Raw genomic sequence first — 22,717 nt, 5'->3', positions numbered from 1 at the left:
CTTCCTTTCCTCATTTGGAATGCTCTCTGTACCCATCAGTTACATATATTGGGTTGGCCAAAAAGTTTGTTCGGCTTCTCTGAACGAACTTTTTGGCCAACTGAATGTTTGCATCAGCATACAATATTACACAATGATAACACACAAAAAAGTGAGCTGCACCAATAAAATTCCCATTTTGTCATCATAAGAGCTCATGAATTCAGATTCCATGAAGTTCATGAGCTGCCATTTATTGCACTTGAGGTGATCAATTGCAATGATCCTGTGTCAAGAAGCTGAAACTCCTCATTGCGATGATGAAGAATCGTTCAAGAACTCTGCATTTCCTTCAATTGTCCTAGCAAAAGCAAAACCTGAGACAAGGAGTTATTTTGGAAATAGTTTTTTGCGGGGGAGAATTCTGAGAAACTGGAGTGGGGGAACTGTGACAGTGAACTTGGGAAGAAGGTGAAATCAGTGCAGTGGTGAGTCACTGCTCTGGGCAACTAGGGCTGAACCCCACTGGAGACCCTCTAGGGAACTATGTAGAATATGTCTCATAAATGTCCACCGGAGACATGGATTATTCACTGGCTCCCATTGGTCAAGGGAGGTGTCACTTACCCCGCCCCCCACTTCAAGAATTGAGCCTGTCAAGACCCTTAATGTGGTCAAAAGGAGGGCTATCAAGTTTCACCTGCACACAGCTGGTTGTGCACAGTAATGTATACACATAATTAAAAATTTAAATCAAAATTACTCTATGTATTAAAGAATGTCTCTCTCTGACCACTGACCCCTAGCTATCCAGTCTGCCCCAGGGGCAATTTTTGTTTGTACTTTCTTGTATATCTTTTCAGATGTGTGCCATTTATAGCTATTGCTGAACCAGGTTTGTTTGCCTGATGTTCCACAAGCCAAAATGCTGAGGTGCCAAGGTTTGCAGCAAAAAAAAGGGTTTATTTACAAGGTAGTCAAGTGAAGAGACAGGAGAACAAATCTCAGATCCACTTCCCTGAAGGTGAGGGGCTTGAGATATTTATGGGATAAAGAAGGATGGGGCTTCCCTGGTGGCGCAGTGGTTAAGAATCCACCTGCCAGTGCAGGGGACACGGGTTCGAGCCCTGGTCAGGGAAGATCCCAAATGCCGCGGAGCAACTAAGCCCGTGTGCCACAACTACTGAAGTGTGCGCACCTAGAGCCCGTGCTCTGCAATGAGAAGCCACCGCAGTGAGAAACCCGCACACTGCAACGAAGAGTAGCCCCCGCTCACTGTAACTAGAGAAAGTCCGCATGCAGCGACGGAGACCCAACGCAGCCAAAAATAAATAAATAAATAAATAAATAAGTTAATTTTTAAAAAAGAAGGTTGGTCTTAGATATGGGGAAAGGTGATTGGAGGTAGGGAAAAGGTGAGGTAATCACTGTTCTACACAGACATATCTGAGTTACACGTTTTTTCATGGGATGTATGTTCAAAAATGGAGGCACTTAGCACCATCTGAGGGTGGCATTTTTGGCCCTCTGACATCAAAAGGTTATTCATCAGACACCTGCACAGGCCCAGTTTTAGGGTTGGTGGTCCCAACCCGTCTTAGCCTGATTGAGCTTGAACAAGACACAGCTGACTCCCAAGTTCCTGGAAAACAACTCCGGCAAACATCTTATTGTTTAGGCTTCATGAAGCTTGCTGCCTATGCAATTTGAACAAAATAATTAAGGCAAGCTTGCCTAGTGAAGGTGGGCTACAAGCAGAGGCGTTTTTAAGCAAGCTGTTTGACAACCTCAAGAATTTCTATTAGTGACCAGTTTCTGTTAATCCTATGAGGCACAGTTTCAGGATGAGTTGGGTTTTTTGTTGCTTTTTTGCCCCAAGCTTCCCTCTCTTTATTTTTGTGTATTAATTTTTTTTTTATTGGAGTAAAATTGCCTTACAGTGTTGTGTTAGTTTCTGCTGTACAATGGAGTGAATCAGCTATATGCATACCTATATCCCCTCCCTCTTGGACCTCCCTCCTACCCCCCCATCTAGGTCATCACAGAGAAAGATGGGCTTTTTAATTATATGGAGAATGGTTTCATAGGTAAACAAATAGTATTTTCCCTTTCTTTAGACCATCGGTGACATACTACACACAGTCTCCTGGACCGTGCTTTTAAAAATTTCTATCTATGCATCTTTCTGGTAATTACATATATATGTTTAGAGCTCCCTCTGCTTTGGAATGATTGCACAGCATTTCATTTACCGTAATTTACTTAACCAACCCCCCTACTGATGATATTGTTATTTCCAGTTATTTTTTAAAAGTCAAGATGGGAGATTCAGCCTTCATTCAGCCCCAGCCCCTGGCAACCACTGATCTGCTTTCTGTACCCTGTCCAAAAGGACTTTCCCTTTTCCAAAATGTCATATCAATGGAATCATACAGGATGCAGCCTTTGAGCCTTGTTGCTTTCACCAGGCACAATTCATTTGAGATTCATCCATATTGTCGTGTGTATGAGTGTTTGGTTCCTCTTTCTTTCTGAGTTATATTCTATGGTACAGATACACCACAGCTAGTTTATATCCATTCACCAGCTGGAAAACATTGGGTCATTTCCAGTTGGGGCAATCACGAATAAATCTGCTATTATTGCATACTAGTTTTTGTGTGGACATCAGTTTTTATTTCTCTTGGGTAAACATCTAGGAGTGGGATTACTGGGCTGTATGGTAAGTGCATGTTTGACTTAATAAGTACTTGCCAGGGCTTCCCTGGTGGCGCAGTGGTTGAGAATCCGCCTGCCGATGCAGGAGACACGGGTTCGTGCCCTGGTCTGGGAAGATCCCACATGCCGCGGAGCAACTAAGCCCGTGAGCCACGGCCGCTGAGCCTGTGCGTCCGGAGCCTGTGCTCCGCAACGGGAGAGGCCACAACAGTGAGAGGCCCGCATACCGCAAAAAAAATAAAAAAATAAAAAATAAATAAGTACTTGCCAAACTGATTTCCAGTGACTGTACCACTTTGTCTTTCTACCAGCAATATAGTCCAATTCACCCGCATTTGGTATTGTCATTGTCAGTTGTTTTTATTTCAGCCATTCGCATAGGTATATATAGATTTTTGTCTACCGCAAACAGCGCTACAATGAATATTCTTATACACATATCCTTTATAATCGGGTATAAGTATAACTGTAAGATATAGTCTTAGAACTAGAATTGATGGGCCAAGGATGTGAAAGGTTGTTTAGGTATGCCAAACAGCCTTCTGAGAAGGGGGCCAGTCTCCTTGCCTACCAGCTAGGTATGGCATTGTGTTGGCCAAAAAGTTTGTTCTGGTGTTTCCGTAACATCTTACGGAAACACCCGAACGAACTTTCTGGCCACAACTCAATAATGCCTATGTCATCACATCGTCACCAACACAATGTATTACCCAATATCACTACAATTTTAAATGAGATTTCACTTTAGACGACTGCTCTATGAGTATCTATCTCATAGGGCTGTTGGTGAGGACTTAAAGTAGAGCTTTAAGAGCAGGGCCTGCCACACACACAGTGGCAATGGAGGTTAATAGTTATTGTATGATTACCACTATTAATCATTATTATTTGCCTCTCTCTCTCTGAGATCCTCATCAGTATATTCACAAACGCTTTTCTCCAAAGAGCTCAAACATTCTGCCTACGGAATTTAGTTAATCTTTATAAATCTCTTCAGATGCTGGCTAGGATTTCAGGCACTGTGGGCTTTACAGAATAGGGAAGTGCAACAGGATAGCACCGTTCTAAGGTTACAGAACAGATCTGTTTCCCATGAGGTCAAAATGAATCGAGTTTGGAATAGGAATGGGTTCCTCTAGGTTACAATGGCTGTGAAGCTTTTTTTCACTGCCATCCACTTTAAGAAATACACCAGGAACCAGAACACACATATAGACCTGAAACAAAAGTTTCAAGAACAATACTTCTATGTTTTCTATTTGTTCCATTTCATTTCATTGAAAATACGTTCATTGGCATACACTAATAGATTTCAAAATCTACTATTCGGTTAAGACTAGTAGTTTAAAGCGCAGTGTTCTAGGTCACAAATGTTGACCTTTCTGGAAATACAACTGGAATCACAGAACCTCACACTCAGTTTTGGGTACCTTATTCCCTTGCTCCTTTTTCTTCATTTCCTTGGGATGCTAGAGCTTATTCGTTCATCAATCATCTTCACAAATAGCTCTTGGATTCCTTATGTGCACTGCCCAGTATTAAGCGCCAGTGGAGAGAACAGGCTTTGAAGAGCAAGAGGCTGGATTCAAATCTCACCTCCACCATTTGCTGGTGATCTTGGTTACGTCTCTGCAGACTTCATTCAGTTTCCTCCTTTGTGAAATGTAGTAGTAATACAGAAATCAATGTCAACGCGTGTAAAGCACTCATAAGAGTGTCAGGCTCATTCATAGTAAGCCCTTAATACACTGGTTTTCAAGGTGTTATCCCCAAGACCAGCAGCATCAGCATCATTTAGCAACTTGTTAGAATGGAATTCTCGGACCTCACCCCAGATTTACTGGACTCAGAAACTCCAGGGGTGGGGCCCAGAAATCTGTTTTAACAAGTTCTCCAGGTGATTCTGATGCATTCTCAAGTTTAACACCTGGTAACTATTAACAGTTAGTACTTGAGGCTGCAGAGGTGAGCAGTGGGCAAATCATGAAGGCTAAAGCTAAGCCCTAGGGTGCCAGCAGGACTCCTGGTAAGGTTCGGACGTGCCTCAGCACGGGCTTACCCTCCCTCCTCCCTCAGCAGGGCCCGCCTAGAGCACTCGCTGATTGGTGGGGTCTCTCTGGACCGTCACCACCCATCCAACCACGGAGAGCGTAAACGCAGGAGGGCGGGACTAGACGCGGCGAGAGCGGCGAGCCTATTGGCTACAGGCCACGCCGCGGAGCGGGGCGGAGCTGCGCGTGCGCACGGCCTAGGTTCGCCCCTGAGGGCCGTTGAAAAATGGCGACTGTTTCCGAGCTGAAGGCTGGTGAGTGCGAATGGGAAGCTTACAGACTGAACTTTGTCGGCCTTCAGCCCGTGAAAAGGGTGGGACGAAAGGAGGGTGCGCGGAACACTAGTCAGCCTTTTCGGGGGTCGGTCTATGGCGTCAGGGCCTGCGGAGCGTCCAGAGGGTGTGGCGGCCGCCGCGCGGGGGCCCTGAGGGGATGTGGTTGCATAGGGGCAATGTTTAAACCGGCTTTGAGCTGGAGGAGGAGTCCCAGGATCCCCAGGTACCTGAGAGGTCTATAGTTCTGCACCTTGGGGTTCTGGCGCATCCTTCTGGACCCCGACGGGGGCGAGGCCGTGGGCCGGGCGTTTCCCTCCGGGCTGATGATTACAATATCTAAACCACCATTGTTGGTGTTCAGCACAATCCTAAACCGTTTGCTTGCTTATCTCATTGCATCCTTACAACCACCTGCGAGGTGGGTCGCGATTTTCCATTGGGAAAAAGTGGAGCTAGAAAGGTGTCTGGCCTGGCTATTCTCCTGTGTTTTTAGGAAAAGTTCCACAAAGGTTCGAGTCCTGAAGCTGAGAACATTTGTACACCGTTAGTTTTGATGCAGATGTCCAAACAAGTAATAGTAATTATAGTTATTAGTCATCGAGCCCTATGTGTCAGGCACAGCCCAGCCCTTGTGTTACCTAATTGATTCTCTGTATCAACCTTATGCCCATTTCATAGATTAGGAAATTGAGGCACTGAGAGGTGAAATAGGTCGACCAAAGTAATTTAGCTAGAAAGAGGCAGAGTGAGAACCTAGAGATGCTGCACCAGGCCTGCAGGTCTTAGTTATTGAATGATAACTGCTGCCCAGCTAGTAAAACCAGTTCCATTTTTCAGGGAATTTAGGCTCTAAATCAGTGATTCTTAGAGATTTGGTGGGGAGAGTATGATTTGAGAATATGATTCAGGAATTATTGATTTAAATGTATATTTGTGGCCCAGGACTGATGAATAATCATTAAAAAGGCATACCTCTATCCACAAGGGCAGACTTGACATGAATTGAACTCTCTCCCCAGGAAACACATATCACCTGTAATATTGCATGCAACTTCTGAAGATTTAAAGATACTTTGGAATATAAACCAGGTTAAGAAGCTCTTTCGAAAGAAATTGTCATGGTACAGTGTTTTAATAAACATGGTAATAGAGTGCAGATCAGGATGATATGGAACCCTAGAACTCTCTAGACAAGGAATGTCCTGCACAGAGGTAGGGAGCCCTTTATGCTTTTCCTGCATTCCTCAGCTCTGAATGTGCTTAGTGTTCAAGAGAAATCCATTGAAAATACTTGCCAATCAATTATCTTATACGGGCTTTCACCTTTTTAAAGCACTTTCACCTCACATTTTTCCACCTTACTTGGTTCTACCTCTGAGACATAGAACTCATGTTGGAGAAGAAAAGTGAGGCAGGAGTTAGTGATCTACAGCTGAGGTAGTGGTGAGACATGATGGGTTTCCTAACTCCAGCTTCATTAATTCTCATTTCTTTGCTGAGTTCGAGGCTGTGCTGTGTGCAAATACAGAGTAATTGGGGGGAAAAAAATCTCTCCGTCTAATTTCTAAAGATGGAATTGGAGAGCAGGGGTTCGGTTATGATCCCAACATAATAAAGCCGTACTTTCCTTTTATGGGCCTATTACACAGTTTGACTGGGTGATAACTACTCTTAACACACCTGCAAAAAAGGTTGAGGGGGTGAATCTAAATATAAGGGCCAAGAAAGGTTAAAGTCTAGTCTAGATTGTATCTTTTTAATCAACAAAACCTGACTCAGGTTTTTGTTGTTTATCAAAGCTTAAAAAAACTTCATGTCCATGCCTACTTGGATACACTCCCTGGGCTCCCTTTATTTTATTTTATTTTTGCCTGCATTGGGTCTTCGTTGCTGCACGCGGGCTTTCTCTAGTTGCAGCGAGCGGGGGCTACTCTTCGTTGCGGTGCGCGGACTTCTCAATGAGGTGGCTTCTCTTGTTGCGGAGCACGGGCTCTAGGCGCGTGGGCTTCAGTACTTGTGGCTCGCGGGCTCTAGAGCGCAGGCTCAGTAGTTGTGGCGCACGGGCTTAGTTGCTCTGTTGGCATGTGGGATCTTCCCCGACCAGGGCTCAAACCCGTGTCCCGTGTGTTGGCAGGCGGATTCTTAACCACTGTGCCACCAGGGAAGTCCCTGGGCTCCCTTTCTGAATTGTCATTATTGTGGTGTACGTATTTATAGCATAATACAGTATTAAACTATATTTATTACACCAATAGTGTACAGCACAGTATTATAATGCCTCTAGGCAGCTCTCTATTCTAGGCACTATGGGTGAAATGTGTTAATTCTCTGGGGTTGTTATTTAGCTATTAAGGACAACGTGAGAAAAAAAAAAAAGGTTAAGGTTCCAGACCACTGCAAGGGATGATGCCAATTCAGCCCTATCCATATTAGTATTTCTAGCTAAATCTCATTATCATAACTACTGATATTTGTAATAATGACCCTTGCTTATCAAAAAGTTAGATTACATTAAGCATATATATCCCTGATTCCTTGAGATGACATTGATAAAGTTACATGTTAGATTTCTAAGTGGGCTTACAATTTCAAGGTCTTACTGTTTTAAGGAATTAACTCATAATTGCCTTTAAAAAACAAACCCCCCAGAACAAAAGCCCACCTTTTTGTTCAGAATGGTCCATTTCCCAAGGGTTCTGGGTATCAGTTTTTATACAAAGGACACGACATAGTCCTTCCTTTTTGGAGTGTACTTGTTATCTTTAATCATCTACTTTCTGGACCAGAGGGTTTTACTGACATACAGAACCTGTCTGCAGTGACAACCTTTTTTTTTTTTTTTTTTTTTTTTTTTTTGCGGTATGCGGGCATCTCACTGTGGTGGCCTCTCCCGTTGCGGAGCACAGGCTCCGGACGCACAGGCTCAGCGGCCATGGCTCACGGGCCCAGCCACTCCACAGCATGTGGGATCTTCCTGGACCGGGGCACGAACCCATGTCCCCTGCATCGGCAGGCGGACTCTCAACCAATGCGCCACCAGGGAAGCCCGACAACCATTCTTGAAAAGCTATGAGACCCTGGGAGATAAGTTCAGGTCCCAGTAAGCTAAGTATATTTCTCTCCCCCTTTTCTCTTCACTAAAGAATGTGTATCAGTCTATAGCCTCTGACACTGACGATGTTGGAAGGATAAACTTGCATTTGCTTAAATATATTAAAATAATAAATCATCGCAACTCAGGAACTTTATTTTTTATTACAAATGTGGCTTGTGGTAGCTAATGTGATGATTATTCAGTTTGTCATAGAGTATAGGTTGAAAGTGCGTGTTATGCCATTTACCTTTTAAGCCTTTTTCTTCAAAGTTTGGCTAAGAATGACAAAATTTCTTCTGTAACTGAAGCATTAATATTTTATATTTAACAGTTTTAAAGGACACCTTGGAAAAAAGAGGAGTATTAGGACATTTAAAAGCAAGGATTCGAGCTGAAGTTTTCAGTGCTCTTGATGATGAAAGTGAACCTCGACCATCATTGTCTCATGAAAACCTTCTAATTAATGAATTAATTCGGGAGTATTTGGAATTCAACAAATATAAGTATACAGCGTCTGTCCTCATAGCAGGTAAGAGGTTATTTATTGTTAGTTACCGGATATGAAATCTGCCTCTTCCCTTCTCCCAATTCTCAGAAAGTGTTTAGCCTAGAAATCTAATTCCATTACCAAACAGTATCATCTGGGACATGACTGGGACATAAAACTCCCATGGGCTCTTTCCATAGCTTGAACAAGTGCTCGTGAGGTTTATTGTATTGTAGGGGAAAATAACTCAATAAACACTTAAATTAGGTGCATACTTTGAAAAATCATCCATAATTTCTGGCACTGACAATAAATACTTGTTTACTGGTATTGAGAATAAACAGTTCTTTACATTTTACCCTATCTGCTGTCAGTCTTTTTTCTATGTATATGCTTTAAAAACACACACATACAGATTTAATATATATTCTTTATTAAAAAATATAAAACATAGGAGATAAAGCCTCAAAATATTGCTACCATGTATTGATCAGGCACTGTATACAAATGTATGAAAGCATGATATCTGAAAAGGATTAGATAATCTATAGAAATTTCAAATCACTGTGTTGTATACCTGAAACTAATATAATATGGTGAACCAACTATACTTAAATAAAAAAAGAAAGGTCAACTATATTTCAATTAAAAAAAGGAAAAAAAAAGAAAAGGATTAGGAAAATAAACTCCAAACTCATTTTAGTGATGGGAGGGAGAGAAATGGTATAGGGGAGAGGGAGTCAACAGTTAAAAAGAAATTTCCCTTGTCTGTTAAATTTTATTTCTTAAGAAAGCAAAAGAACTGGAAGAATATGCACAATAGTCAGGATCAGCATTGCCCCTGGGGTGGGGGAGATGAGGTTGAGAGGATGATCAAAAACACCTTGCATGTACATGATTCCCTGTTCAAGGTGTAATCTGTGCTTTAAGACTGTTTGGTGCCTTGAAGATATGCCTCATCAAAGAAAAGAGATCATGAAGTGGATTTTGGAAGAGAGAATGGATTCCTTATTTGTGATGCTGGAACTTTCCATTCGATAGATCTTTTGTTAATATTCTAGATCTTTTATTTAATGTTAACTGAATGTTAATACCTTAACTGAATAAAGACTGATGATTTTTATTGGTTTAAGGATCTTAAATATCAGTATCTTTACTTTCTTCAGTTTGTTATAGATGGCTATATAATACATTAATAATCAGAAAAGAAGAATATGAAAATATCATCAGTTAGATGTCTTGGACTTGTGCTTACCTAGAATGGAATATAATAACCATAGTCAAGTTTTCTACAGTGTCTTGGCTTTTTTTTTTTTTTTTTTTTTTTTTTTTTGCGGTACGTGGGCCTCTCACTGTTGTGGTCTCTCCCGTTGCGGAGCACAGGCTCTGGATGCGCAGGCTCAGTGGCCATGGCTCACGGGCCCAGCCACTCCGCGGCACGTGGGATCTTTCCAGACCGGGGCATGAACCCGTGTCCCCTGCATCGGCAGGCAGATTCTCAACCACTGTGCCACCAGGGAAGCCCAGTGTCTTGGCTTTAAAAAAAAAAAACAAAAATGAGGTAAAATTAACATATAAGATTCTTTACCATTTTTAGTATATAGTTCTATGGATTTTACCAAATTCATACAGTTGTGTAACTACCACCACAATCACAATCACGATATAGAACGTTTTCATCACCTCAAAAAATTCCCTGTGTCCCTTTGTAGACAACCTCTTCTCCTACTCTCAAACCCCTAGCAACCTCTGATCTGTTGTTTTCTGTACCTATCATTTGCCTTTTCCAGAATGTCATATAAGTGAAACCATGCAGGATGTAGCATTTTGAATCTTTTTCCTTTCACTCAGGATAACACATTTGAGACCATGCTGTTGTTTTTCCCCTCCGAGTAGCATTCCATTGTATGGTTGTATTGATTTGTCTATTATCAGTTGATAGACATTTGGGTTGTTTCTAGTTTTTGGCAATTATGAGTCAAGCTGCTATAAAATATTCATTTACAAGGTTTGGCCAAACGTTGTTTTCATGTCTCTTGGGTAAAGTGGGATTGCTGGGTTGTGTGTGGTAAGTGTATGCTTACCTTTATAAGTGGATGCAACATTTTGTTCTCCTACCAGCAGAGTATGAGGGTTCCAGTTGCCCTGTATCCTTGCCAGAACTTCATATTAGTGTTCATTGTACTTTTAGATTTATTGCCACCAAATGGATATCAGCCCTGTCATGTATTTAATTTACAGGCTTCTTAGAAAATAGGACTTCTGAAGTCTAGTATATAGAAACAAAATTTTCCCGACTCAAAATTGGGGGATTTAAAAAATTTATATTAAACTGTATTAAAATATGCATTTAACAAAGTAGCTATTCTTTTTTTTTTTTTTTTTTTTTTTTTTTTTGCGGTACGCGGGCCTCTCACTGATGTGGCTTCTCCCGTTGCGGAGCACAGGCTCAGCGGCCATGGCTCATGGGCCCAGCCGCTCGGCGGCACGTGGGATCTTCCTGGACCGGGGCACGAACCTGTGCCCCTGCATCGGCAGGCGGACTCTCAACCACCGCACCACCAGGGAAGCCTGCTATTAAAGTCATAAAATCACATACAGTTGCATCTGCCTTGGAGTGCCATCATCATTCTTCTAAAATCTGAAAAATGTGTATACCTCGTAAGTGTGGTTTTTAATCAAAATCCTATATACTTTTTACATTAATAAAGACTCAGTGTTATGTGATTTTCCCCCCAGAATCTGGTCAACCCATAGTTCCATTGGACAGACAGTTTCTCATTCGTGAACTAAATGCATTTGAAGAATCAAAGGATAATACAATGTAAGAAGATTTTTTAAAAAATAAGTTTTCAGATATTGTTGTATTGGAGTCATAATTGCATAGCAGTGGTTTTATTTCATTTTAATTCAGGAGGTATTTATTTGGGCCCAGTGTGTATCTAGCACACGTCCACGGTGTGCAGCTGTGAGTAGGTGCTAAATGCCTGTGGTTTCAGAGGACTGAGCACCCCTGCTTCATCCTAAGGGTCACATCTCTTGGCTTCTTTTTTTTTTTTTTTTTTGTGGTACATGGGCCTCTCACTGTTGTGGCCTCTCCCATTGTGGAGCACAGGCTCTGGACGCACAGGCTCAGCGGCCATGGCTCACGGGCCCAGCCGCTCCACAGTATGTGGGATCTTCCCGGACCGGGGCACGAACCCGTATCCCCTGCATCGGCAGGTGGACTCTCAACCACTGCGCCACCAGGGAAGCCCTCTTGGCTTCTTGATACATCCTTTTGTTTTTTACCTGAGGCTTTCCTCTATCAATTGTTTTCTTCCTCACATTTAACTCTTCCTCCTCACTGCTTCCTTCACTTCAACTTGGGAATGTACTCAAATCTCCCCTCTCCAAAAAAACCTCTTAACTCCTTTTTATCACTGAACTTAGTGAAGATCAACCCCCTGTTTTCATTTTGTTATTACCCCCTCTTTTGCCTTCTCTGCATTTTAAATTCTCCCCTCACCGTTTGTACTGAAACTATGCTCTTGAAAGAGTGACCACTTTCTAGTAGTTTCTTAGTTTTTTTTCTACTTTAGTGTTTCTTAAACTTTTTCTAGAGGATCCCTTAATGGCAGAAAAAATTGTACCTAGAAGGCCTGGGAACATAGATCAAAGCAACTTTCCCCTAGTAAGAAATTTCTTTGAAGCCTCATGTTTTCTCTTTCTAAAAGTTTATTGAATTTTTTCATTCTACTTCATGATATAATTTTTTTACCATTAAAATGTTTTAAATGGCATGCCAATTAAATTGAACTCTCCCTCAAATCTTTATGTAAAATTAGTGTTCTGGGATCATATGCCACCTGTACTTTGTACCAGGTCCCTAGCACTAAGAGTGGGTATATATCTATTTCCAATTTGAGAAGCTCAGCTTTACTTGAGTTTCTGCAGTGTTTTGTAATATTGACAACTGTTCCTTAAAACTTCTTGTCATTTGTCTTTTATGACCATTTACTGTCTTTGTTTTTCTGTCTCCCTAATGGTCATCACACTTTCTTCATTGGCTCCTTTAGGTTTCCTTTAAATTGTGGGCACTCCCCCGCAAGTTTTTTTGTTTTTTTCTGTACGCAGACCTCTCACTGCTGTGGCCTCTCCCGTTGCGGAGCACAGGCTCCGGACGCGCAGGCCCAGCAGCCATGGCTCACGGGCCCAGCCGCTCCACGGCATGTGGGATCCTCCCGGAACGGGTCATGAACCCGCGTCCCCTGCATCAGCAGGCGGACTGTCAACCACTGCGCCACCAGGGAAGCCCTCCTTCAAGTTTTGTCCTTAACTTTCTTTTCCTCTTGTCCCCCTGCCCACTTTTCTATGTAGTTTTGAGTCTTTAATGATGTCTCCACGCTGGTGACTCTGCCCTAAATCTTACAGAGCTCGTGAATTACGGGCCCACATTTCTGCTGGCATCTCAAACTCCGTGTGTCCAAAAATCAAGTCCATTATTTTCATCTCTTCAAGCCCCCCTCGTAGCTTCCTCATACTGCCATACAGGTCTTCACCTGAGAGCTCACTTGTACTTCTGGCTCCTTCTCACTTCCCCACCAGTCATTTTGCGAGTCTCATCAGTTTGGCCTGTGCAGTAGCGCCTGTCTGTCCTCACGCCCTGCACCGTGCAGTTTAGGAGGCGTCTGTCCCATTTCTCTCCTTTTCTAACTCGTGTCACGCTGCCAGTAGTTTGCTTTCTGAAAGCAAATGTTGCTTTAAAACATTTCCATTGAAAAGTTTTCAGATTTTAAAAAGTAATGTGGTCCATATATGGTGTAGGTTCCAGTGGAAGTCTGAAGTAGCAGTAATAGTCACATTAATATTTTTCAGTGAAACTTAAGAAAAAGTAGGATAAAGTGTATAATAACCTTATGTTAGGTCAAGCCATGCCACCAAATGAGTTTGTGCCAAATTTATGAAGAAAATTAGTTTTCAGAGTTTTTGTTTTTCAGAATTGCAAATAAGGCATTGTGAAGCTGTACTTTAAAAACATTAAGTAGGATTTTTGAAAAAAGAAACCATAATATTCATGAAGCTGCAGGTTAAATGTGGTAGTTTTATATTTTCTAATATGTCTTAAAATTTTAAATCTTAAGTAAATTTTATTGTAAATTTGGAAAACAGAATTTTTTTAATTTAAAAATTTTCTTTGACCAGTTAACACTTTGGGAAACAATGGTTTAAAGTAGACAAAGAGACCTATTTTATATTCCTGTATGAAGCTTTTGTAAGAGCTGAGGCATCTTATTAAATAGAGAAACTCACTCTCTTGGTTTCTTTGTGGTATGGAAAAATTGCTTTTGTGTGTAGTTGGTTATTTATTGCTGTATAACAGATGACCCCAGAAGTTGGTTTAAAACAACAGACATTTATTATCAGTGGAGAGGAATCTGGGTGTGGCTTCTGTGGCTGGTCTCACTCATGAGATTGCAGTTAAGAGGCTGGCCGGGGATGCAGTCATCTGAAGGCTTGGCTGGAGCTGGAGGATCCGTTTCCATGTGGCACATTCACATGGCTGCTTGTCGGAGGCCTCAGTTCTTCACTACATGAACCTTTCCATGGGACAGCTTGAGTGTCCTCATGACATGGCAACTGACTTACCCCAGAGAGAGTGACCAAGAGAGAAGGCAAGGAGGAGGCCACAGTGCCGTCTATGACCTAAGACTCTGAAGTTGCAAGTGCTGTCACTTAATGCCTTACTCAGTTCCTGAGAAGTGTGTTCAGCTCACACGCAAGAGGAGAGCAGTTAGACTCCACCTTTTGAAGGGAAAGGATGTCATACTTTGAACCATCACACCTGCTAATAAGTAGATAGATTATCTCAAAAAGACAATCCATTAAATTGATATTTTCAACTGTGTTATTGGAAACAAGGGAAAACCACTCTTTATTGTCATCAGAGCAGCCTCCATTGTTGCAAGGGTACTAATGTAAATCTCCAGGCAGCATGCTGTAAGGAAAAGAATATGGGACTTGGGGTTCAAGTGTAAAGTTTGTTGACTATCTAAGCAATCTCTAGCAAATCCTCAGTGAGCTGTGGTTTTCTTATTTATAAATTGGAGATGATGGTTATGACATCACAAGGTGAGGATAAAATGAAGAGAGAGAAGAGTGTTTTGTAAACTGTAAAGTAGCTTTTAAAATATTAGTTCTTACCCGACTCGTGTATAGCTTGCATTTATATACCATTTAATATGTGCCGGGTATGGTTCTAAGCACTTGACATTTATTAACTCATTTCATCCGTAACTGCCCTATGAGGTAGAGACTATGCTTATCCTCATTTATAGAGGAGGAAACATTTATGAGGCTGGGGATGTTAAGAATCTTGCTGAGGTCAAGTGGCAGGGCCAGGATTTGAACCCAGGCAAGGATTTATTAATCCAATAAATATATGTTGAATAGTTGTTTTGTATCAGACCATGTTAGGTAGTGGGAAATCTTATACTGGACTTTGGAGTTCAAAAAAAAAAAGCTGATTCCTGTGCATTGATTGAAATTGTATTTCAGCTTAGGTGAGGTTTAACATGTTAATGTGTTTTCTCTGGATTTTAAAATTGTCTTTAGAGTTAAATGGTATGCTTAAATTTAAAAAGCATGAACAGTTTGCAATTTAGATAATAACCATGCATCTATTTTCTTTTAAGTCTGGTGAATTACTTGGCTATTTTCGTGTCAGAGGCTACCTTTTAAAGAGTAGATATTTTTAAGCTTTTCCTATTTATTCAGATGGAATTGATTTTGATTTTCTTCCTGCTATAGACCTCTTTTATATGGAATTTTAGCTCATTTCTTGCATGGAACTAAGGATGACATCCAAAATACATTTCTGAAAGGGTCTTCACTTCAGCCTCCAAACCCAAATCTTGGCAGACAACCTGATGGAAGAAAGCAAATGGGTATGAGTTTTCTGAGACTTACCATTTAGCTATCAGCAAGTTTATTTTCTTCCTATCTGTTTTTGTCTTTGGAACAGCTTTTCCTAAGATTTTGAGTCAAAGTTTAATTCCATTTATATCCAATATAGTTAGCCCGTGTTATTTATCCTCAAAAAACCAATGCCTTTCAGAAGGAGAATCTTGTGAGGGGTGGGGAGATGACTAGACAAAATTCTTAGATATAATTTCTATAAAGAAGTGTTGAAAAACTTGATTTTCACGTAGATTTGTACTCTTTGGAGTAGCTTAGATCCTTAGCGTACTGAAGAAAGAGGTTTTTATCACATTATCAATATTGTTCCCTCTAAGACTGAAAAAAGGCAAGATTGCTAAATATAGATAGAGCAGTCAGAGGTGTATGTGTTGTCCTTTGCATTTTCAGGATTCTTTTTTTTTGAGGGTGTGGAGGGAATACTCTTTGTGGTAGTGTTGTAGTTATCTACAAATAAATTCTCAGGAGAGCAGCTCATATTTCTTTTAAGAATGCTCACTCTTCCAATGAGGTTTCAGTTGTTTTGATTATATCAGCAGTAGGACCTCAATTTGATAATCTAAATTGAATGGTTTATAGCTCAGTGTTTCCAACTATGGTTGAGAGTTGATCTCTCTTTTTAACGATAGTCATAGGTGGGGCTCAGGCAGCTGATTATCAGAACAAATATAAATCTTTTTTTTTGAACCTGCACCGTTGGCAGTGAAAGCGTGGAGTCCTAACCACTGGACTGCCAGGGAATTCCCAGAACAAATATAAATCTTGACTGTTGAAATAAACTTTTAAGAAACATCTAAAGTGCAAATTGTCTTTTGCAGTTTTCCTGAACCGCCATGAGCAATATTGATCATGTTGGGCTTCCCTGGTGGCGCAGTGGTTAAGAATCCACCTGCCGATGCAGGGGACACGGGTTTGAGCCCTGGTCCGGGAAGATCCCACAGGCCGCAGAGCAGTTAAGCCCATGAACCACAACTACTGAGCCTGCACTCTAGAGCTCGCGAGCCGCAAATACTGAGCCCACGTGTCACAACTACTGAAGCCTGCATGTCTAGAGCCCATGCTCTGCAACAAGAGAAGCCACTGCAATGAGAAGCCTGTGCACCTCAATGAAGAGCAGCCCCCGCTCGCCGCAACTAGAGAAAGCCCGCGAACAGCAGCGAGGACCCAACACAGCCAAAAATAAATAAATAAATAAATAAATAAATAAATAAATAATAAATTTTTTTAAAGAAAGGAGTGTTTAATGGCCTTTTGAAATAATTGCGAATATTTTAAAAAATATATTGATCATGTTAAATATTCTGTCAAGATCTGAAAGCAAAATATTTGTGAATCAGGGTGATCTCTTGAAGGTTAGTTCTGACTTTACTAGGAGTTATCCTTCTATATATCTTAGAATTCTAAGTCCATGGAACATTGGAAAAGAAATCATTCCTGTCTTCTTATTTTACAGTTGAGAAAACCAAGACTAAGAGGTTCATTGACTCATCTAAAGCCTGTAGCTGATCATTTTTAGCAGAGGCAGCACCCTTGATTACCATTCCTGTACACTTTCCACTTAAAGAATATGGAGAAGTTTTCTTAGTTCCTTTTTCAAGTATTGGTAAGGAACCGTCATTATTGCCTACTATTTGGCAAGAACTTAAAAAACAACAAAACACACAGTACAAGAGTAAATCTCTAAACCTCAGTAGTATAATGTGAAATTCCCTCTAACCTCCTCCCTCCTTGCCTCTCCCTAACGCCTTGATTTCCCTCCCCTCCACAGAAGGTAGTGCTGTTAGCAGCTTGGCAGGTGTCCTTCAGGAGTCATTTCTACGTATTTAAATTTATATGCACTGTTCCTGTACGTATTATCCTACAGTTTGCTTTTTTCACTTGTTTTATCAATTTATGTAGATCTGCTTCTACCTCGTTCTCTCTGTAGTATTCCATAGTACTACTGCTAATCACTCTTTACTGATCTACTTTTGTATGTTTTTTTTTTTTTTGGCTGCATTGGGTCTTCGTTGATGAGCGTGGGCTTTCTCTAGTTGTGGTGAGCGGGGGCTACTCTTAGTTGCAGTGTACGGGCTTCTCACTGTGGTTGTTTTCTCTTGTTGCAGAGCACGGGCTCTAGGCGTGTGGGCTTCAGTAGTTGCAGCACGTGGGCTCAGTAGTTGTGGCATGCGGGCCCTAGAGCTCTCGGGCTTCAGTGGTGGTGGCGCACAGGCTTACTTGCTCCACGGCATGTGGGATCTTCCCGGACCAGGGATTGAACCCGTGTCCCCTGCGTTGGCAGGTGGATTGTTAACCACAGCACCACCAGAGAAGTCCTACTTTTGTATGTTTTAAAATTTTTTGCTTTTACAGTATTGCAGGGTAGCATTAGTATTTTTCTTATGTGGATGCCTAGAAGTAGAATTGTTGGTTCAAAATATATGCTTATTAAAAAATGTAGTAGATATTGTTTAATTCCCCTCTAAAAAGGCTTTACCACTTGACATGCTTGCCAAGAATATATGATAATGCCAGTTGCTCTTTAATTGTCACCAGTGGATATTGTACACATTAACACTTGTTAACGCAGCAAACCCATGACGTTGGTAATTTTAACTCTAGTTGGGTGGGTGGGGGCAGGGTGTGCTAGAGAGGATGCAAGAGTCCTTGGGTTACCTTGGCTCCTATCTGTATAAAGTGCCAGAGACATCAAAGATTCGAGTTCAAGTCAACAAAGCTTTGGGTACCTATTCTGTGGAGGACTCAGAAAGGAGAATGAGTGCACTAATAGGAGAACAGTGATATTGCAAATTATTTTTCTTGATCCTCAAAAATGTTACTGACACAACAGGGACCTCGTTGTGCAATGAATTGTGAAGAATTGTTAGCCCCAAATTGCATTATGTTTTAGTAACACATTTAGGCATTCCATTTACTTTCTCAACTCCAACTTACTGTGTGAAAGATAAGTAAGTTTTATTTGGTAACATTGAGAAGTTATAAAGGTATTAAAATAATTATTCTTCAGATTATATACCTTCCATCTACACAAAGTCATCCAGCTGAAATATAAAACACTAAAATTAAATTCTCTTTTATTTGAAGATAAGTCCAAAGCCTGCCATCATGAAAGCACTTCTTTTATTAAAGCTTTCAGAGTACAAAAAAAAAATGAAGAGGTTTTATATAACAGGCACACTCACCTTTGAAATGGTAGCCAGTTCATTAATGCTGATGATATTAGTGCTTGTAATATTGAAAGCAAGGTAGCTTTTGCTATAAATAAAAGCCCAGATATTTTATAATAGAGAAAATCATTATCAGCTCAACATTATTGCACATCTATGAAGTACATGAGTGACATACTTCACTCTTTCATAACACTTGTCTAGAAAACCAAAAATGCTTTTACCCTAAGGATATTGTTGATCTTGTTCTTCCAGCAAAGTTGCCTAACACTGAGGGGGATGAATTTTCCAGACCTGTGGTAGTGTTAGCACTCTGCACTGCCTCTGAGGAGGAGGAGCTGCTCTGGACGAGCAAGGCTGTGTGTACGTCAACTTGTCCTCAGAATTAGCAAATCTAGTGTGCAGTTTGGGTGCTACAATTGCATATTTCTAAAAACTTGTCTAAATTTGTATTTTTTTGTCTCCTGTTATCAAAATGGTCATTAAAAAGGTTTTGTTTTTTTACTTGTAAAGAGTGGGGAATTGGTGATTATCGTTGGGGGGGTTCGTGTTTTCTTAGGAATTTAGTTTGTGCATCGCATTTTTATTTTTTGGTTGCGCTGGTCTTCATTGTGGTGTGTGGGCTCTCTAGTTGTGGCACACAGGCTTAGTTGACCCATGACATGTGGGATCTTAGTTCCCTGGTTGGGATATTAGTTCCCCGGCCAGGGATCGAACCCATGTCCCCTGCATTGGAAGGTGGATTCTTAACCACTGGACCACCAGGGAAGTCCCTGTGCGTTGCATTTTTGTCTCATTTGGATGTTAAGTCTCTTTAGGTTCTTTTAATCGAGAATACTTCTGCCTGGTGCCCTCTCCCCCAGGACAAAAGAAATGCAGCAGACATAACTAGGGCCCTTTCTTTACTATTCTGGAGCACAGTGTGTGGTCACAGGGGCTCTGGGCTCCTCTGAACCTGCATGGAACTTTTTTGGGTTTTTTTTGGCTGAAGAACATTTTCTGCAATTTCTTGGAGGGTTTTGTGATTTTGGTAGGAAGTTGTAAACCATGCTAGTTTTCTTCTTGCCGCGAGAGGGTGCTGCTGGGAGGATTTCTATTTGAAGAAAAGTTTTTGTTTTTGTTTTTTTTTCTTTTTAGTTGAGCTTTGGCATCCCTCAAAATACTAACTGAATACACAGTCCTTTCTTGTGAATTCCCATTCCTTACATACAGTGTAAGTTTGTAAGTACTTATCCATGCGTTTACTCCAGGGTGTACTCTATTCTCTTAAAAAAAAAATAGGAGCTTCCCCGGTGGTGCAGTGGTTGAGAATCCGCCTGTCACTGCAGGGGACACGGGTTCGATCCCTGGTCTGGGAAGATCCCACATGTTGTGGAACAACTAAGCTCGTGTGCCACAACTACTGAGCCCGCGTGTCGCAACTACTGAAACCCACAAGCCTAGAGCCCGTGCTCCACAATGAGGGAAGCCACTGCAGTGAGAAGCCCACGCACCGCACCGAAGAGTAGGCCCCACTTGCCGCAACTAGAGAAAGCCCGCGCGCAGCAACGAAGACCCAACACAACCAAAAATAAATAAATAAAATTTAAAAAAAAAGAAGTCAGGAAACACTTGTGAAAAATTAGAGTGAGTCCCTAGTACTAAACATTTCTGATTTCTTCAATAGTGTTTAAAAAAAACCTTTTCCTAAGCCGTCTAAAGAACTCACACAATATTAAATATAGAACATCCTATAATATATGTAGATAAGTCTGCCTGCTGCCCATTTTTACTTGGGATGAGTACTGACCTTTGCTTCTGTTCATTACAGAGGACCACCTAGAGAAGGAGCAGGGGAGGAGCGCTAACACTGAAAACCTGCACACTTCTCCCGCAATGAAGAGATGACATTTCCATTTGGAGCGTTTTTTATAAACTTGTGTGCATTAAATAACTTATTTATTCTCCTAATGTTACCAGAATTCATCACTAGTATTTGTACTTTGTGGAAATGTGAGTTTCTGCAAAACCTTTAGACCCTTGTGTTTTACTGCATTTGTGAATAAAAGCTAACTCTGTCATCTAGCTTACCAGATTTGACATGAAAGAAAATGTGTTGTTTTTAGGAAGATTTTAAAGGCCCCTAAATTTTTGAGAAATGAAAGGGTTTTTTAGTACCCTATAAATTCTTCTAAAAAAAAATCAGGTCTTTATAGCCATATGCTCTGTTCTTTGTTTGGCTGCACCACATGGCTTGCAGGATCTTAGTTCCTCAAACAGAAATTGCACCCAGGCCCCAGCAGTGAAAGCACTGAGTCCTAACCACTGGACTGCCAGGGAATTCCCTGCTCTGTTCTTTATCATGGCACATTCATTAAATTTCCTTCAGGCTGGAATTATGTGGATTTATAGGAAAATTCATTCATGTTTTAAAAAAAAAATTTAAAAGAACACCAAAACCAGAAAAAACTATAATTCCTATAAAGTTTGATTGTTTTCAGGGGTGGAACTAGCTATTTTTCAGATAACCATTTATAATTAGGTTTAAATATCTGAATTACCTAAATTTGAACGTTAAAACTTGGTAACGACATACTTTTGCTTTCCTTAGACAGTTTGGCTTCTCCTAGAAGATTTAATTAAGAGGTGTGTGGGGGGGAATAATTCTTTTAATTCTGCTGTAAGTAAAACAAAGAATTTATTACGTGAAGAATGTGGAATAAACATGAAGAGACAGGCTTTATGAGAAATACCAGAAAGTACCTTTTAAAAGATGGCATTGTTTAACCTCCATGTGGCCTTCAGTTGTGCAATTACAAGATGAGCTATGAAAGGGCCAACCCTTACTTGTATGAGCTCTGAATGTCTTATTAAATGTCGATTTTTATTCTTGGGGTAGAAAAATAGTAAGAGCTCTTACAGTGCCATCTCTAAAATGCTACTTTGATATTTATTGACATTTTTATAATGTGGAGTCTTCAGACTGATTTCACTGAAAACAACAAACTATTATAGTAGACACCTGATTGGCACAAATCATAAGATGTGTTCAGAACAAAACTACATGGGCGCCTGCACACTGACGACATTTAGCTTAAACATTTTCGACAGGGAAGGTGATAAGGGCTGTAGTTGACAGAATTGGCATTCTTTTCAGGGTATGGATTCTGTGCTGCTTTTGGAAATTATTGAAACTTGATTTTATTTTTGGTGCTAGTCAGGGTTCAGTCCTTACAGATTAACCAAGAATTTTTATCTGAATGCAGAAAATTATTAAAGAAATTGCCTTAAACCATACTTTACAAGTCAAAGGATTTTGAGAGGCCATATTGGTGGGCTAAAATTACATATACAGATGTAGAAGTATTATAAGGGCTCATTTCCATTTTTTAAATGAAATCTGTAGTACCTGATTACAATTATGAATTCCATTGTATTGTATGGGGAGTGTAAATATCTGAATCCTTCTCAGAAGATTTAGTTTACATGCAGGGTTGTTGGTAGTGGACACTGTTTATCTCAGGAATTAATATCATGCAGGACTAGGTTAAGAAAAAATGCTGGAGTTTGTCATTTTGGATACTGATATAAAATCATCAAAATAGAAGCTAAACAGAATTGTCACATGTAGTCTATAGCGCATTTGTATGCATTATTCTATAACTGGTTTGTACCTAGGCAACATTTATACTTTCAGTGTATCATTTAAATAAAAAAAAAATTTAAGCAACTCACCTTTGTGCAAAGGGCGTTCCTCTGACTGTTCTGTCATCAAGAGATGTCCACTGGAACCAGAAGAAGGCTTGGCGATGGCTCCCTAGGCCTTCATTTGGGGTCTCCAGGAACCTAGTTGTTGGAGGGTGTGCAGGGTAAGGTTGAGGGTACTTGGCATCAGCCATATCACCCTGGACGATTATTCTTCATAGGGTGGCAGTGGTAGGGGCTGGTGGTGTTATTCTCTGAGGGGACAGTATCATAATCTGTGGGGCCACAAATGGCTTGAAAAAGTG

The 22,717-nt window shown here is 40.8% G+C and overlaps 1 protein-coding gene across 4 annotated transcripts; it reads left to right on the top strand.

The window, feature by feature from the left end:
* The first annotated feature begins 4,950 nt into the window (after positions 1-4,950).
* CEP20 (centrosomal protein 20) lies at positions 4,951-22,437 on the top strand. 4 transcript variants are annotated; one of them, XR_010836442.1, is made up of 7 exons: positions 4,951-5,002; positions 8,449-8,646; positions 11,344-11,428; positions 15,394-15,530; positions 16,380-16,913; positions 17,015-17,164; positions 20,539-20,678. XR_010836442.1 is itself a non-coding variant. In XM_059038312.2 (5 exons), exons 1-5 carry the CDS (start codon positions 4,975-4,977, stop codon positions 20,613-20,615), a joined length of 525 nt encoding a protein of 174 aa, XP_058894295.1. In that variant the 5' UTR covers positions 4,951-4,974; the 3' UTR covers positions 20,616-22,437. The 4 variants fall into 4 exon arrangements, 2 of the variants coding, with proteins under 2 accessions (XP_058894295.1, XP_066868754.1); XM_059038312.2 differs by lacking the exons at positions 16,380-16,913; positions 17,015-17,164 and having other exon boundaries at positions 20,539-22,437; XR_010836443.1 differs by lacking the exons at positions 11,344-11,428; positions 15,394-15,530; positions 16,380-16,913 and having other exon boundaries at positions 4,954-5,002; positions 20,539-22,437.
* Positions 22,438-22,717: the final 280 nt, after the last annotated feature.

Source organism: Kogia breviceps, chromosome 14 (assembly GCF_026419965.1).
Source record: "Kogia breviceps isolate mKogBre1 chromosome 14, mKogBre1 haplotype 1, whole genome shotgun sequence".
NCBI lineage: Eukaryota > Metazoa > Chordata > Mammalia > Artiodactyla > Physeteridae > Kogia > Kogia breviceps.
This window is presented reverse-complemented; position numbering and strand designations above follow the sequence as displayed.

Excerpts from the sequence above, each read along its gene's own strand:
- CEP20 (XM_059038312.2), top strand. The coding sequence starts at position 4,975 with ATGGCGACTGTTTCCGAGCTGAAGGCTG. Across the intron at positions 8,647-11,343 it reads AGCGTCTGTCCTCATAGCAG|AATCTGGTCAACCCATAGTT; the intron begins GTAAGAGGTTAT and ends TTTTCCCCCCAG. Across the intron at positions 11,429-15,393 it reads GAATCAAAGGATAATACAAT|ACCTCTTTTATATGGAATTT; the intron begins GTAAGAAGATTT and ends TTCCTGCTATAG.